The 15,783-nt window shown below is 35.8% G+C and overlaps 1 protein-coding gene across 3 annotated transcripts; it reads left to right on the forward strand.

Annotated features, from left to right (window-relative positions):
- The first annotated feature begins 8,986 nt into the window (after window positions 1–8,986).
- LOC145107196 (ADP-ribosylation factor GTPase-activating protein AGD5-like) lies at window positions 8,987–14,253 on the forward strand. Of its 3 annotated transcripts, none has more exons than XM_079044039.1 (11): window positions 8,987–9,171; window positions 11,532–11,590; window positions 11,702–11,792; window positions 11,904–11,958; window positions 12,249–12,339; window positions 12,443–12,647; window positions 12,735–12,921; window positions 13,026–13,159; window positions 13,395–13,493; window positions 13,573–13,634; window positions 13,852–14,253. In XM_079044039.1, exons 1-11 carry the CDS (start codon window positions 9,121–9,123, stop codon window positions 14,003–14,005), a joined length of 1,188 nt encoding a protein of 395 aa, XP_078900165.1. In that variant the 5' UTR covers window positions 8,987–9,120; the 3' UTR covers window positions 14,006–14,253. The 3 variants fall into 3 exon arrangements, with proteins under 3 accessions (XP_078900165.1, XP_078900166.1, XP_078900167.1); XM_079044040.1 differs by having other exon boundaries at window positions 13,587–13,634; window positions 13,852–14,027; XM_079044041.1 differs by lacking the exon at window positions 8,987–9,171 and having other exon boundaries at window positions 11,532–11,602.
- The last annotated feature ends 1,530 nt before the right edge of the window (window positions 14,254–15,783 follow it).

Here is a 15,783-nt window from a genome sequence, read left to right on the forward strand (position 1 = left end):
CGAATTGAAACTTTTGTTTTTCTATAATTAACATTGCTAACTTGCAACACTAAACATAATAATCATGCTCCCACTAACATGATGATTATCAGCATAACACTTATGCTCCCACTAGCTCTGACATATTTCCATAAATCAGCTGGCCTTCTGAAATTTAGATTCGTACACCCTTTCTTAGATAGCTCACATGTGTGTCTAAACAATTTCCAGAACTATGAAAAGGGATGCCGTAATCATAGTCTTAATTGTTTAGACCTTTGCCACTTCTCACAAGTCCATGTTAGTGTGCCGGTTAACCACACACGCTCCACTAACGACTTTGAGAATGCAAACATCACAATTGCTATCTACTTAAAATCTTCTTAGTGAAAGCATTTCCTCACCATCATTTTCATGAATCGGAGAGAAACCTTATGACACTTAGATTTTATAGTGTATGAGTTTCTATCCATGTGAATTTGTCAAAACCATAATCACAAGACAAGGTTAGTAACAAATTCAGCCTTACATGGATTGAACTTGTTCAATCTTAATTTCTTGTCATCTGGTAGCACAAGGCCCACCAATGCTTCCAAGCTGTTATGCACACAGTTTAGAACTAACAAAACTCATATGCATAGTCAACTTAATAGGAACAGACACAGAAACAAGAATTATGTCAACTTAATAGGTTGCAAACCTTAAGTCGTGTGCTAGTGATAAAACTCAGGTTTTACTCTTGATATCTTGAAATCCTTTCAGGATCTTAAAGACTCCCACTGTCCTCTTGACATATAAGTTTCCCTAGTCAAGGACCATTCCTTGACAAAACAAATATTCAAGGAATAGTGCAGACTCTTATCAAGATAAACACTTCACACAATTGGTCTTAGTTGGTCTTTGTCTTATCCAAGACATCACAACTTACCAATTTCAAATGTACAGGAGTAGAAAACATTTTACACTACATTTGATAAGTGTTTTAAACCTTACTTTATGTCACTCAATGTTACAATCTTGGAGTATGACTCTAAGAGTTGTTTTTGGAACGAAGTATGATCCATCTTCTTGATTTTAACCATTCCAACAAGTCACGACCCCTCATCTTAGTCATAACAATGCACTAAGATGTCCTTAGAGTATGAATTTGTGACATGGTTTCATAATCATTAAGATGATCATAAAAAACATGTATGATCCATCTTCTTGATTTTAACCATTCCAACAATTCATGACCCCTCATCTTAGTCATAACAATGCACTAAGATGTCCTTAGAGTATGAATTTGTGATATGGTTTCATAATCATTAAGATGATCATAAAAACATGATACTAAAGTACTCTCCCATCTTTTCAGATTTGAGAAACTTTTATCTTTCTGCCAAATTTGATTCTTCTCATCCGTTCTGCCATACATTGAAACTTTTCCAATGTTACAGAATTATACTTAACCTTATAAGTATAACCATATTTACTAATCTGTAGTAAATCATGACGAATCGATCTTTGTGGTGGACCTTGACCAGCACACACCCAATGTGCCTAACTCCTTAGTCCTTCAATTGGCTCACATATGCATGTGATCAATGAATTAGTCTCAATTTTACAAAGATGAGAATTCTCATTCATCATACAATACAACTTGTATGATTCCAAGTTTCTGTCTAACTGAAGCTTGGGTGATGAGAACCTTTCCTCATTTGGTAAATTCAGACACTACCACAAATGAGAGAATCAAACTCATATTTCCAATATTGCTAGAAACATACAAACATCAATTTCCATAAATGCCATTGTAAGGGGATATAATATAAAATAAACTAAACAAAACTTTTATTTCTTTATTAAAATGCGGAAAAATATTCCTTACAATGCATCTTCAAATGAAAACTATGATATTACATATTTCCTAGCAATCTATCATAACTTTTAAGTAGTAGCTCAAAAATCCGATCCTCGAACCATGCGATAGAAATCCATCTTCGTGATCAGATTCAGCACACTCTTATTTTAACCTTCCTTTTGCTCGATCCTGCTAAACATCAAGATGCAACCTAGTCACATCATGTAATAAGAATCAACAATTAGGAACTTTAACAAAGTTAGATAGTGGACTTACCTGAAGCCGAGTCAAACATTTTGTCTCTACTTGCTTTCAAATATTTCAGGTATTCAGGGCAGCTTCGCTTCCAATGTCCCTTCTCATGACAATAAAAACATATGGACTCTTTGGGAATGGTACACGAGACAATCACAGACTTAGCCTTTCCCTTTACCTTTTGGTCAACCGGGTTGACCAAGGCCGATCCCCTTCCATTGGGACGAGAAAGCTTTTCTGGACTTCCAATGTTACCATTGTCCATGTCCATGGAAGTTTGAGAAATAGATTTTCCATCAATATTTGCTTGACCATTGCGCCAAATCATTGTTGATTCAGCAGAAACAAGCAAATAAGAAAGATCTATTAGGGTTATGTCGGGATCTGTCATATGGTAGTCTTTAATAAACTCACTATATGACTCAGGAAGTGACTGAAGAACCCAGTCAACAACGAACTTCCTTGAAATAATAGCACCCAACATTCTCAACCTGTCTATGTGTGACTTCATTCCTAAGACATGAGTGCACACAGGTCTTCCATCTTTATGTTTTATTTCTAGTAGAGCTTGAGTGATCTTGAACCTTTTAAGTCTTCGGCTTGTGGGTCAGGGAGAATAAATGGAGGAGGTGGGGGGAGTGAAGCATGATGTTGAGGGACATCATCTTCAGGAGGAAAGCTTGTTTCAAGCGATTTGGGAAGATCATAGTTGTCTGAACCAGACATCTACAATGGGAGAAAATCAAGTTAGTTGATTCAAGTCCTTAATATAACACCCAATATGAAATATTAAGGCTAGGACCCAACACAATATTTTATAACTTGGAAGAGGGATGCCGTAATCCAAGCTATAAAATATTTGAAGGTAGGTGAATGACGATTCACCAATTTCCACCATGAAAAACGAAATAATTTATTAGGTTTTAATTGGATTTGAAACTCCTAGATCTTTTGAGATTCATTGAACTTTTCAATGGCATGTTTCAATCTCGATTGTGCCCTTCAGGTTTTGTGACTGGGATGCCGAGGATCACAAAACAAGGTGTGAATAACCATGCAAACTCACTTGGTACCCTTAATATTATCACCTAATCGATGTGCCGGTTAACCACACACGCTCCACCGATCTATGATAAACATTAAGTCACCCTTCGTGATCCTTACTAGTCCAAGTTAGTGTGCCGGTTAACCACACACGCTCCACCAGCGACTTAGTAAGGTACAAAGTGTGAATTTCATGGGTTAGCACCATATTCACATTTTCCTAAAGTAACTAAGATTGAGAATTTATAAAAGGTTTAGTTACTTTATAATATTCATTATACTTTTAATGAGAATTTAAAGTCATTGTCCTACCCGTTCGGCTAACGACCCTCCACCGATCAAGGAAGCGGTGGGTGAGAACGGACACCCATTAAGTTGCCATTTTATAGGCAACAACCTTATACCCCCCTTATAGACCGGCTTCGTGAATGAGGCCTACTAACAGTAAAACGACTTGATCTTATACATATATAATAATTAACCATTAATGTTATAAATAATATAAGGGTTGAATTTTAACTTTTAAAACTCTAAGGGTTTGGAATTAAAGTTTATTAAAGTGTGTGAAACTTTACAAATTCCAAAACTTGAGGGCAAGTTTTGTAACTATCCAAAACTTTTTCATTTCATAACTTATGAATTAAAGGTTCATAAAAATGAAGACTCTTCATTTTATGTAACTTATGTGTTTTAAATGTGTGTTTAAAAGAAGTGACCTTTGGATATCCATCACTTGAGGACAAATTATGGATTCCATTAAAACACATAAATGATCAAGAATTAATCCTAAACAATTCAGCAAATAATTCCTATCATCTTCTAAATTCATAAGAACATGAACATGATCATCAAAGTTTCAAGAATTATATGAACACATACAAAGCATGAAATTTTGATATAAGCTATTGTAAATGGATTAGAACAACCATTACACCAACTAAAACAAGTTTTAAAACACCAAAACAGTTTAGGGTAATGTTTCTAGTCCATTTCCAGCAGCAAAAGTCGAAAATCTGCATTCTGAGGCTCCTACTCGCCGAGTGCACGAACCTACTCGGCGAGTAGGATGAGTATACACATGAAGTCGGCGAGTCCCCCCACGGACTCGGCGAGTTCATCAGTCAGACAGCAAATAAACGACTTTTTATCACTATTTTGCATCAAGTATCAAACAAACAAGCCTAGGCTCTGATACCACTGTTGGGTTTTGAGCATTTTAACACTTCCTAAGTGTACATGCAACCCTAATAAACCTTGGATCTATGTTTGTCTAAGGTACATGCAAAACATTATTTTCCAAGGTTTATAACCTATCTAGCATGGCATGGGGTACTTTTAAACATAAAAGGACTAGATGAATTACATACCTTTTGTTGATTGTTGATTCCTTGGAGTTTGGGAGCCAAGCACCAATAATGTGAATGCCTCAAATGGAAATCACAAATCACCACAAACTTGGAAAATATATGAGAGAGTATACTAACACTTAGAAATCGGCCACCACTATTACACACACAGTAGGGTAGTATTTCATGCAACATGAGCTTGTTTATATAGTGTGCATGGTTAGGGTGAAACCCTAATAACCCATGTCTTTTCCTTTTCCAAGGATCCATGGGTTAAAAGCTCCATGGATCATCCATGGACTTCCATATAAGCTTAGCCCATTAACAAATGAGCATTAGCCCACACCATATAAATATAATAGCCCATGATTTAATTAGTCTTCCTTTTAATCACTAAAATAATTCATAATTAATTCAAGATTAAAACTAATTAAATAACATGACTTTATATTAATATATTATAACTTATAATATATTAATAAATCGTAAGTATACAATTCTCATAAAATTATCCATAAACAGTTTGGGTGAAGTGCAACCCAAATGGACCATGCCGGGTCGGGTCAAGTATATACCAAATAAGTTATGGACTTAGACACTTTATCCAACAGAACTTTGCCTAGCAGTGATCTGAATATCGTGAGGTATTTTACCTCCAGACTCACCCTATCCGACATCATAACACCAGACATACCTAGTAGTGGTCTATTACCGACACACTTCATTAGGCAGTCTACGAAATTCCCACACTTACTTCATGAAAGGAAACGCTGACACATGAAGTTCGTCCAATCACTTCATAAAAGAAACGAAGACTCCAAAGCTCTTCGAAATAAAAAGTATAGGGAAAATACTAATAAAGTACTCCCGTACGCTCCCGTACCCCGACACGTAATAGTGTCAAAAAGAAGAACTATCGGATGAACACATAGTTCAAAAACACCTAATGAACATATAGTTCGAGAACACCTTATGAACATATAGTTCAAACATACCTACCGGTTACGAGTCTGCTAACGTTCCACTGGACTATCTAGAGTAGTCTGTGGTCGTTGTCTATACTCTGCTAGATGACTAAATCATCTTAAACATCGATACCTATCATCAATTTTTATTTCATCACACATCATCCAATTCATCTACCCATGTTTTACCCAACATATTTGTAGATATAAAATACATATACAGTTTAAATAAATTAAACCATGTATAAAATTGTTCATCCATCATAGATAGCAAGTATACAGATAATATGCACACATAACACGTAATTTATATAAAATACTTCATATCTATGTGTAAGATGAAAATAATATGCACTCACTTGATTTAACGATAATCGGGCAACACTTCGTTTCCTAAAACAAACGTTTTCGATAAAACCGAGATGTTTTATTGAAAACCGGGCCCTGCAAGGGTGGAGCTTCAAACCGAAAAGATAAATTTCTCGGGCTTCTCGGGCACTTCGGGACATGTTTCGGGTGTTGGAAATGATCTCGGGGCTTTGGGGGAAGTGGAAATGGTGAAAATATGAGTTTAGGGGTGAAAAAGGGCAAAATCCCAAAGTTACCCGGGAAGTCTCGCACCCTTCTATTTATAGGGGGAGGCTTCGGACCGAGGGGGCAAGTGGCAGCAGCAGCGAAGGGCAGGTGGCTCGCATGCGAGGCTCCAGGTGGCTCGAACGAGGCTCGGACACGCGAAGACACGCGTCAACTTCAAATTGGACATGGGCTTCGGATGCGAGGGTTGCGACACGCGGGTCGGACAGCTGGCTTCGGACGCGCCACGAGTCGGACACGAGGCAGCTTCTGATTGGCCGAGCCTTCGGTGCGAGGATGGTGCGACACGTCTCGCCAGCTGGCCTCGGATGACTCAGCAATTCGGACACGTGGCATGCTACGAGCGAGGGTGACGTGGCCTATTCCGAACCATTCCAAATTTCTCGGATTTCGTGTTTTTCTCTATTTTTGAGCCAAAACTTCTAAAATTCATAACTTTCGCATACGTGCTCCGTTTTTGACGTTCTTTATATGCACGCGTAGGTAAAATTACGCTCTACAACTTTCGTTTAGACTTCGTCGGCTAATTTTGACTTTAATTTTAATATTATTATTTTAATAGACCGGGACAGGAAATCCGTTAAAAATTCATAACTTCTTCATCCGACGTCCGTTTTCGTCTGTCTTTTTACCGTTGTACTACTATTGATGAGACCTTCGATTCTCGTTTAGGTTGTGTCGGCTAAAAATTACTCGATCTAAAATTCGAGTTTTTAGCTGTCTACTGCTAAGCTGCAACTTAGAAAAATCATAACTTCCTCATACGAAGTCAGATTTGGGTGTTCTTTTTATGCATACTCTCGGTTTAACGAACACTACGACTTTCATTTAGATCACCAAGGCTAAAAATTAGTTTATCAAAAACTCACTTTTTACGTCATTCGGCGTCGTGCCGGTTTTGTCGCGAAACTTCGACATGTCATAACTTCTTCGTTATAACTCGGATTTCGGTATTCTTTATATATCTGGAATCCTTGTCACGACCAATACAAATTTCTTAATTGATATCGGCTCTATCTAATATTTGTTTTCGACGCTCATTTTTATTCTTAATTAATTAAATCCTAATAATTAAACATAAAACACATAATTCACATAATAATCACATAATTCCTCTTCATTTCTTCAAAATGAGTTACAAAGGTTAACCTAGACTATTTCATCATCATTAATGCCTATCCTGTTAACACGGGCGTTACATGGGCCAAAATGACCATCTACAAAAAGCATTCAAACCACAGGGATCATACTTGAAGACAAAAAAAAAAATTAGGAATCAAACTTAATACTACTAAAAACCACATAGACCATTTATGAAAACTAGTCTTTAGATTTTAGACAAAACTGCAAATTTGGTCCTTGTGGTTTGCAAAAATCTTTGGATGGGGTCCAAAAAGTTTCGAGCTTGCACAAAAGGTCCGACATCAAGGTTTTTCTAGGTTTTTGGTCAAAAAAACTGAAATTACCTATTTACCCATTTAATTTCAGTTTTGTATTTTCTTTTCTTATTTATATTAATACTTTATGAAATAAAAATAAAAAACAAAGAAGATGACCCCACTCCAACCGTACCGATACCTCTCTCTCTCTCTCTCTCTCTCTCTCTCGTTTCACACACATGACCAGATGAACTCATTCATCCTTTATCCCACTCTTTTAGACTTCCTAAATCTCCAAATTCACTCCCAATGTCCTCTTCGTCTTCCTCAATCTAACCATTCTCTTGAATCACAATGTTTTGGGATTTCTCTGTAACCATTGTTGTTTGAAATCGCAATCTTACATCCAACAACAGTTTCTGGGTTTCAGAAATCCATGATGAGGTTTCTGCCTCTGTTCCTCTGTAACCTACCCGATTCGAATACCATTCGGGCCGGGTTTAATTTCCCATTTGCTGTTGATCAAGGAGAAGAAGATTTCAAAAGAATCGGGCAAGTCTTAGCCAAGAACACCTCAAGAAATTCACTCCTAATCGGGGTTTCCGCTGAACATGTCCTCGCTGGATTCACAGATTCTTTAAAGATGGGTAAAACAGATTTCTTACCTACCGAATTACAAGGATTAAACGTAATCAACATCGAGAAGGACATCCCGTGAGTTTCTTGTTGGGAATTTGAGTGAAGATATGATGAATTTGAAGTTAAAGGAGGTAAGAGACAACATCGACACCTGCACAAGCTCCGGTGTGATTCTCAATCTCGGAGAATTGAAGATGTTTCTTGATGGGACTTAATCTGCTTCCAATCTCCTGTTTCTTGTTTTGTTTATGGCGGTGTCGTGGAAGGCAGCAGGAACTCCGGTTGCTGTTGTGTTGTTTTTCTCTTGTGTTCTTGTTTTGTTCTTGACTGGTTTGAAAGGGAATATGCAGGTGTTTGAGTTGAGGCTTGGTCACCAAAACAGGAAGGGACAGAGGTGGAATGGTGGTAGGGTGGTGACGGTGTAATGTGGTGTTGGGGGGAGGCAGCAACTCCGGTTGCTGCTGCGTTTTCCAGTGAGCAGGGCAGAAACGAGAGAGAGAGAGAGAGAGAGAGAGAGAGAGAGAGAGAGAGAGAGAGGAGGACTTCGAATGTGGGGGGGGGGGGGTGGAGGAAGAGAGAGAAGGGGGAGGGCTCCGGTGGGGTGGGTAGAGAGAGATATATATATAATTCCTTTTTTTGCATTAATATTTATAAAATAAAAATATAAAAAATACAAAAAAGAAATTTAATGGGGAAAAAAATCATTTCAAGTGCTCCATGGACCAAAACTACAAAAAATTCTTAAGTTTAGGACTAAAAACCTAGAAAAACCTTGATTTCGGACCTTCTGTTCAAGCTGAAAACTTTTTGAACCCCATCCAAAGATTTTTGTAAACCACAAGAACCAAATTTGCAGTTTTGTCTTGATTTTAATAATAAGTTGTAAAATAAAATAAAATATTTAAAAAGAAGAGAGGCCTGCATATCCACGCAAGCCCAAAAAGCTCCAAACAGACCAAGGAATCTCTCGTTCTCTCACGCGCAGTTTAACATTTCTAAAATCTCCCTTCAACAAATTCTTCTTCTTCTCTTCTTCAATCTACAATTCCACATAGCCACACAACTGATTCTGCAACATGAATCAGAAAGCGCGCGTTAGTAAAGAGCTTAATGAAAAACACAGAAAGGTTTGCTTTCTATCATTCGCGTTCCTTCTCCGTTCATTTTTTTTGTTTGCTTGCACTGTTTCATAAACCTTTTTTGGTAATTTTATATGGTTGTTTGGAGATATTATGATTGATTTGGTGTTTAATTATATGATTTCAGTTTTGACTTTTTATTCCAATTTCCAAACGATTTTTATTGTGCATCCATTGCTTTGAAATCAATCAATTTCGCTTGTAAATTCTCATATGAGATTGCCGTAGTTTCTGTATGATTTACTATATCAGCTGGTTCACAAGGTTACGACTAAATCAATAAAGAAACGTTTTAGGAAAAACATATTTAATTTCTATAATTGCCATTGCTTTTTTCCATTTGTGGGGGTGTTTAAGATATTATTGTTTCTTAAAAAATGGATATTTCTATGTCTGATTGTCGAAATTATCTGTGATTTGGTGTTTAAGAATATGATTTCAGCTGTGATCTTCATTAATTTTACCACCATCACATTTGCTTCAGCTCTCTATACACTGCTCTTCAATTATCAATTAGGTATATAGATTCATATGTGCTTGGTTTATCAAACCTTACTTTTAGAATTCAGAATTGAGTTTTGATTTTTCAAATTGATGTTGATTCTCATAACATATCGTTAATTCATAATAAATAGTTTTAATTTTTGTGGATGTCCTTTTGTGCTCATTAAGCTATACTTGGGTGCAATAAAAGTTGTTTGAAAACGCACAAAACCAAAACTTGCATTTCCTTATCCTACAACTTTTGATGCATGATATGTAATAATATCGTATTGGAATAGTTGGTTGAAATTTGGCAAGAAAGAACATTCTTTATGAGAAAAGTTGTCTTAATTCACTTGTCAACATAGTCAAAAGCTCCATCTTTTAATACAACTAGTAATGCATAGAGTACAAGTCATGAAGCATAAATGAAAGGTTTCAATAATTGGGTTGTTGATAGGGTAGTTGAAATTTAAAGAGTAAATAATATAATGAGCAGTTGTCCAAATTCTTCTATCTACAGAAAGTCAAAATATCCAATTTTTATTAGAAGTACAACCACTTATGCATGGTGCACAAGCTGTAAAGTACAAATGAGAGGTTACAATAATTGTGTCTCTAGTAGGTAAAGCATCTTCTCATAGCAATAATAGACAACTCCAAAGTGATTATGCTATAGTGCTTCAGCTGTAAAAATTGTATATCAAGAGCAGTTGTCCTAATTCGCCAACAAAAACAATGAAAAAGAAAAGCTCAGAATATGTGTCACACCTAAAATTGACTTTTGGCATACATATTTTACCATTTAGTAGCAAAAGTTGGAATCTTTTTCGGAAATCTGAAAAAAAGAACTTAAAAGAAATCTAAGAATTATCGATGGACTTTGTTTTCTTGCAAATCGGCAGTATTAAGAATTCACAAAAGGGTCACATGATGTTGTAATATATATTAAACAAAGAGATAAAATCATTAATCAAATCAAACAGTTATATGAGCTTCTTTTTTGTGTTTGTATTCAGTTGTGAGTTGGTAACATAGCTGTCAAAGAATGTCAGTTGATGCCAAGATGGTATTGGCACCAGGGCCCACTTTAATGAGTTGTAACTCTTATAGGACACAACATCTCATAATTCATAATAGTAGTACTTTTAAGGAATATCAATTTGTTTGTTTGATTGTTGAAAATTATTGATTCTTTTTCAATTGTTGAAAATATTACTACCCTTGTTCCAAGATATTTTTGGAACCTTTTAGGGAGAGGGGAGGGGATAGGGTTTTATCAGGGCCATTGCATATTTCATTCTTTTTCTCTTGGAAATTGCAACATTTGATCATCACATAGTGAGAATTGAGAAATACCCTTAAGTAAAAAACAAAATAAGAGAATCTTCTGGACGTAAATTAAGATTACCTTTAGTAATAACTAGGGTGATACTACCCCCCGCTTTGCAGGGGGGGACCAAACTTGCATAAAAACAAAAGTCTAGGGACCAAACCTGCCATTATACAAAAATATAGGGACCAAACTTGTCAATATATGAAAGTCTTATGGCCAAGTTCTGAAACCCAAAAAGTCTAGGGACCAAACCTGCCAATATAGAAAAGTGTTGTGGCCAAAGTATGAAATACAAAACTTATTGTGGCCAAAGTATGAAACTTGAAAGTATGTTTTAGCAGTGAAAATTGGTTTGTATTTGAATTGTTACATATGTCGAAGTATAATCCTCTGTAACACAGGAAGAAATGAAAGTAGGATATTATAATTAACAAATCAATGAAAGTACATTGCTATTTCTTGCATTTAACCCTATTCTTTTAACTAAATTTTTTGGTTAAGATACTTTGTTATTGGTCCCATCATGCAGATACTCGAGGGGTTACTTAAATTACCAGAGAACCGGGAATGTGCTGAATGCAAAAGCAAGTAGGTGGCATGGTATTTTAGCACAGTAAAAAGATAAATTTTTTTTTTGTTATTTCAAGAAGTTTGTTAAAAATTGTGCTGTCTATTCAAAATGTTACATTATGGTTTCAGGGGTCCAAGATGGGCAAGTGTAAATCTTGGGATTTTTATATGTATGCAATGCTCTGGAGTTCATAGAAGTCTTGGAGTACACATATCAAAGGTCTTATTCCATCACCAACAACTTTTGTTCATAAAAATTACTGGAGTTTTTTTTTTTTTTTTTTTTTTTTTTTTTTTTTTTTTTAAATAGATTTTTTTATGTTGTTTTTAGGTGAGATCTGCTACCCTTGATACATGGCTACCAGATCAGATTGCATTTATACAAAGTAAGTTGTTGTATCTTGTTCATCCAGCCCTCTTGAAACTGTCTTTTTTTTTTTTTTTTTTTTTTTGAATTTCTACAATCCCAGTAATTCTTTTTTGGTACAGTGATAACAAACATTGTTCATTGTGAAGACTATAATCTTGAATATCATGTTTAGCCATGGTTTTAGACTTTTACTTCAGTACTTGTAGTATTTTTTTTTTTCTAAACATTAAAAGTAGAGACTATATCTTACTTAAATTGTAAAGGGTCCATGAATTTATATAAAAAAACGATTTTTGGTTTTTGCAGGTATGGGAAATAAGAAATCAAATAGCTTTTGGGAAGCCGAGTTGCCTCCTAAATACGATAGAGTTGGGATTGAAAATTTCATTCGTGCAAAGTATGTTTTCTCTTTCTTGCTAGTTGCTACAATAAAATAAAAATAAAAAATAAAAATAAAGTAGGATGCTATAATATAAATAATAATAAATGATTTTGATCAGGTATGTAGACAAGAGATGGATTCCTCGAGAGCAGAAAGTTGAAACTCATTTGAGTATAATACGAAAAGAGAATGTTCCACTTTATAAACCCGGGACCACAACTAAGGCCATCGTTCTTTTCCCTGAGCCAAAACAGACCCCTCAACTTTACAATTTGAACAAAACGACACCTCCTCTTCCTTCTTCTAGAGTTGTTGACCAACAGGTACTGCTCTGGTTGACTTTACATTATTCCTTCACTTTAATCAAAGAATTTGGTAGTAACATTAGTTTGACCCATCAAAATGTATAGGTCATTATACAACCAAAACAAACTGAACCCAAGTTAAAACCAGAGGAAAGTAAAGCTATTGTGGTTGTACCAGATCAAAAGGTTAATAATGACTATAATGCCACTTATCTTTTTGATATTCCCCCTGTGGATGCAAATGGCTTCAAACCTTCTTCTAGCAATGAGGATCCACAAGCAAAAACCCAAAGTAAGTTTTAGCTTGTGCCATGTGTATTACAAGTTGTACCTTAAAGGGTACTTTAGTCTTTTCACGAAACGGATTAAAAGATTTCATTGATGTAAATATTTCAGCGTTAGACAATGATGCGAAGAAATCAAGTAACAAAGTGAAGTCCGAATTTGAGGATCTTTTTGATGGATTAGATTGGGTTGCCCAAGAACCTTGTACACAAGTAAAAAACGACACCATGAAACTTTTTGAAAAGGTATGCTTTTTTTTTTTAAAGATATGACAATGACAATGGGCGTTTATGTCTTTTTGCACAGATGAGAGTTTGAGAGCTAGTCTATGTCAGGTGTCCCATCTTTTTTGGGTTAGACAAGAAATCGCAATTTCTGTCTCCGACTCCATATCAGTGTATGCCCAATGCAGTACAACCTGTTCTGTTCTATTCTATTCTATTCTGACAACAACTGTTTATTGTTTAAATTTTTGACTAGTCAACTACAATGCAACCGCTTCCTGTCCCGCAACAACAATATAAGGTCATGGGTAATCATCAAAATGGCACCAACGGATTCCACCGTCTTCCAAATCAGGTTCAATAATAATAAAATATGATAATTACGATTTTATTCAAATTATCAAAGTTAAAATCAGTTTGTTTGACCATGTTAGCAAATCGGAAACAGCAAATCTTCACAACCTATCGGGAATCCCGGTTTTTACACCACATCCAGGTACTCATCATGAATCTACTATAACCTGTACAACCTGTTCAGTCATGTCATGTTGTTCTGTTATGACATGTCTTATAAGGAATTATCTTTTTTGGGTGGGACAAAAAATAATAACTTTTGTCTCATTGATATCAGTTACAGACTCAGTCTAATGCATGTCAAACGCAGTACAACATGTTAAAACATTTGTTTATGTTTTTTTTTTTTTGGTTTGCAGTATGTATGGTGGAAGTCGAGTTGTCCCGAGTACAAAAACTTTAGGAAGAAGTAGACCGTCCACGACATCCGCGGGAAAGCTAAGCCTTCCGACTCAATTAGGAGGTGATTACGACTTCTCGTCGTTAACACAAGGGATGTTTGGCAAACGATGAGCATATTTTTATTTTTTATCATGGGGTTTTAAAGGAAAATAAGCCATTAATTATATAGAAATAGAAATTATAGTAAATTCAATTATTCCTTTTAAGTTGTATATTCGAAACAAGTTTACTTATTGATTTTCATTTGGATTTGTGATTGATTTGTTTTGATATACGAGGAATAATGTAACGAAAAATAGAATTCCTTTCATTAAAGGAAGAAAAGAAAATAGATTGTATTTAGTTTGGTTTTTCCGCCATTCAACTTTTAAAGCATTGTCATTTATATCAAACAAAATTGTCAAAATGGAAGGCGAAAACTCTCTCATTTGAGGATAGGTTGACTCTTGTGCAGTAGGTTTTAGGTAATCTTCAAACTTATTACCTCTCATTATTTGTGGCCCAGAAGGGGTTATCGAAACTTTGGAGAGAACTCGCAGACGATTCCTTTGGGGCAGTTCAGACGACAAGAGGGCAATCCACTGGATATCATGGGAAAAGATAACTGCACCTAAAGACTCGGGGGGGGGGGGGGGGGGGATACAATCAAATCCTTAAATATCTCTCTAATAACAAAATGATGGTGTCGATTAAGATCGAGCCAGGTCTTCTTTGGGCTAAAGTCGGGGTGCACAACCTTCGGTCGAAACCTGGGGATTGCTACTCAAAAAATTCCCTTCCTGGAGTGTGGAACAATATTGCAGGAATCAATAAGGACCTCAGGAAAAAAAGGAATCCCAATCTCATCGATCCTTTCAAGGCATGTATCTCAAAACGGTGACAATTGGAGATGTGGGCTGACTCCCGATGGGCCCTTCATGGTTAAAGCTCTTAGAATGAAATGAGACTTTTCCCCTCCCACAATTAGTGAAAGTTTCTGCTGGTTAAAGAGCATCCCCTAAAAGTTACATGCTTTATATGGAGAGCAAAACAAGGTCGAATTCCTACAATGGCGGAGCTCTCAAAAAGAGGGGTATATGCAGAATCTTTAACTTGTCTTGCATGGACAATGTTTTAGTTAAATGTGATTTCGCTAAAAAGGTCCTGGAATGGGTTTTTTAAGTGGTGCAATGTTCCCATGGAATATTTTCAATTGGTTATCAATGTGCTTGATTATGCAGCAAAATGGGGAACTTGTCCAAAACGGAGGAAGTTATTACTAGCAATCTGCTACAACACATTATGGTGTATTTGGAAAGCAAGGAATGACATAATCTTTAAAAAGATCCGGCCATCACCCACTAAAATTGTAGACATCATCAAATCGTTGGCGTTCTTGTGGGTTAAAAACGGGAGTAACGGAGGAGATCTACATTGGACAGTCCGGTCCCATTGCCCTTTTATTGACATGTAATCTTTGGTTTTCCTTTTTTGTTTTCTCCCATTTTTCGTTTTATCTTTTCTTTGTTTCGTTTCTCCTTTCTAGCTCCTTGCTAGTGGGGTTTACCTCCTGTTTTATTTTTATTATTAATATATTGGTCGGTTTCAAAAAAATCAATGTTTTAAAAATCGGTTTTTTAGTTTAACCGGTATGGTGACTGGTTTCCGGTTCAACCGCCGAGTAAACCGGTTTCTATAATTCTCATATTTTTTCATATTCCCCCCCCACCCCCCCCCACACACACACACATATATATATATATATATATATATATATATATATATATATATATATATATATATATATATATATATATATCAAGAATCTGATGTCCACAAGTTCAAATATTAAAAATACACATGAAAACAAGTTGTAGATCAATCTAAATATATTAAAATAACACATAACT

This window comes from Lactuca virosa, chromosome 4 (assembly GCF_052849685.1).
Source record: "Lactuca virosa cultivar CGN04683 chromosome 4, Lactuca_virosa_CGN04683_v6, whole genome shotgun sequence".
In the NCBI taxonomy this organism is placed as follows: domain Eukaryota; kingdom Viridiplantae; phylum Streptophyta; class Magnoliopsida; order Asterales; family Asteraceae; genus Lactuca; species Lactuca virosa.

What these genes read in the sequence shown, in the direction of transcription:
- LOC145107196 (XM_079044039.1), top strand. Translation starts at nt 9,121, where the DNA reads ATGAATCAGAAAGCGCGCGTTAGTAAAGAGCTTAATGAAAAACACAGA. An exon ending in CCATGAAACTTTTTGAAAAG is followed by an intron (nt 13,160 to 13,394) that starts GTATGCTTTTTT and finishes ATTTTTGACTAG; the next exon opens with TCAACTACAATGCAACCGCT. An exon ending in TCCACCGTCTTCCAAATCAG is followed by an intron (nt 13,494 to 13,572) that starts GTTCAATAATAA and finishes TGACCATGTTAG; the next exon opens with CAAATCGGAAACAGCAAATC.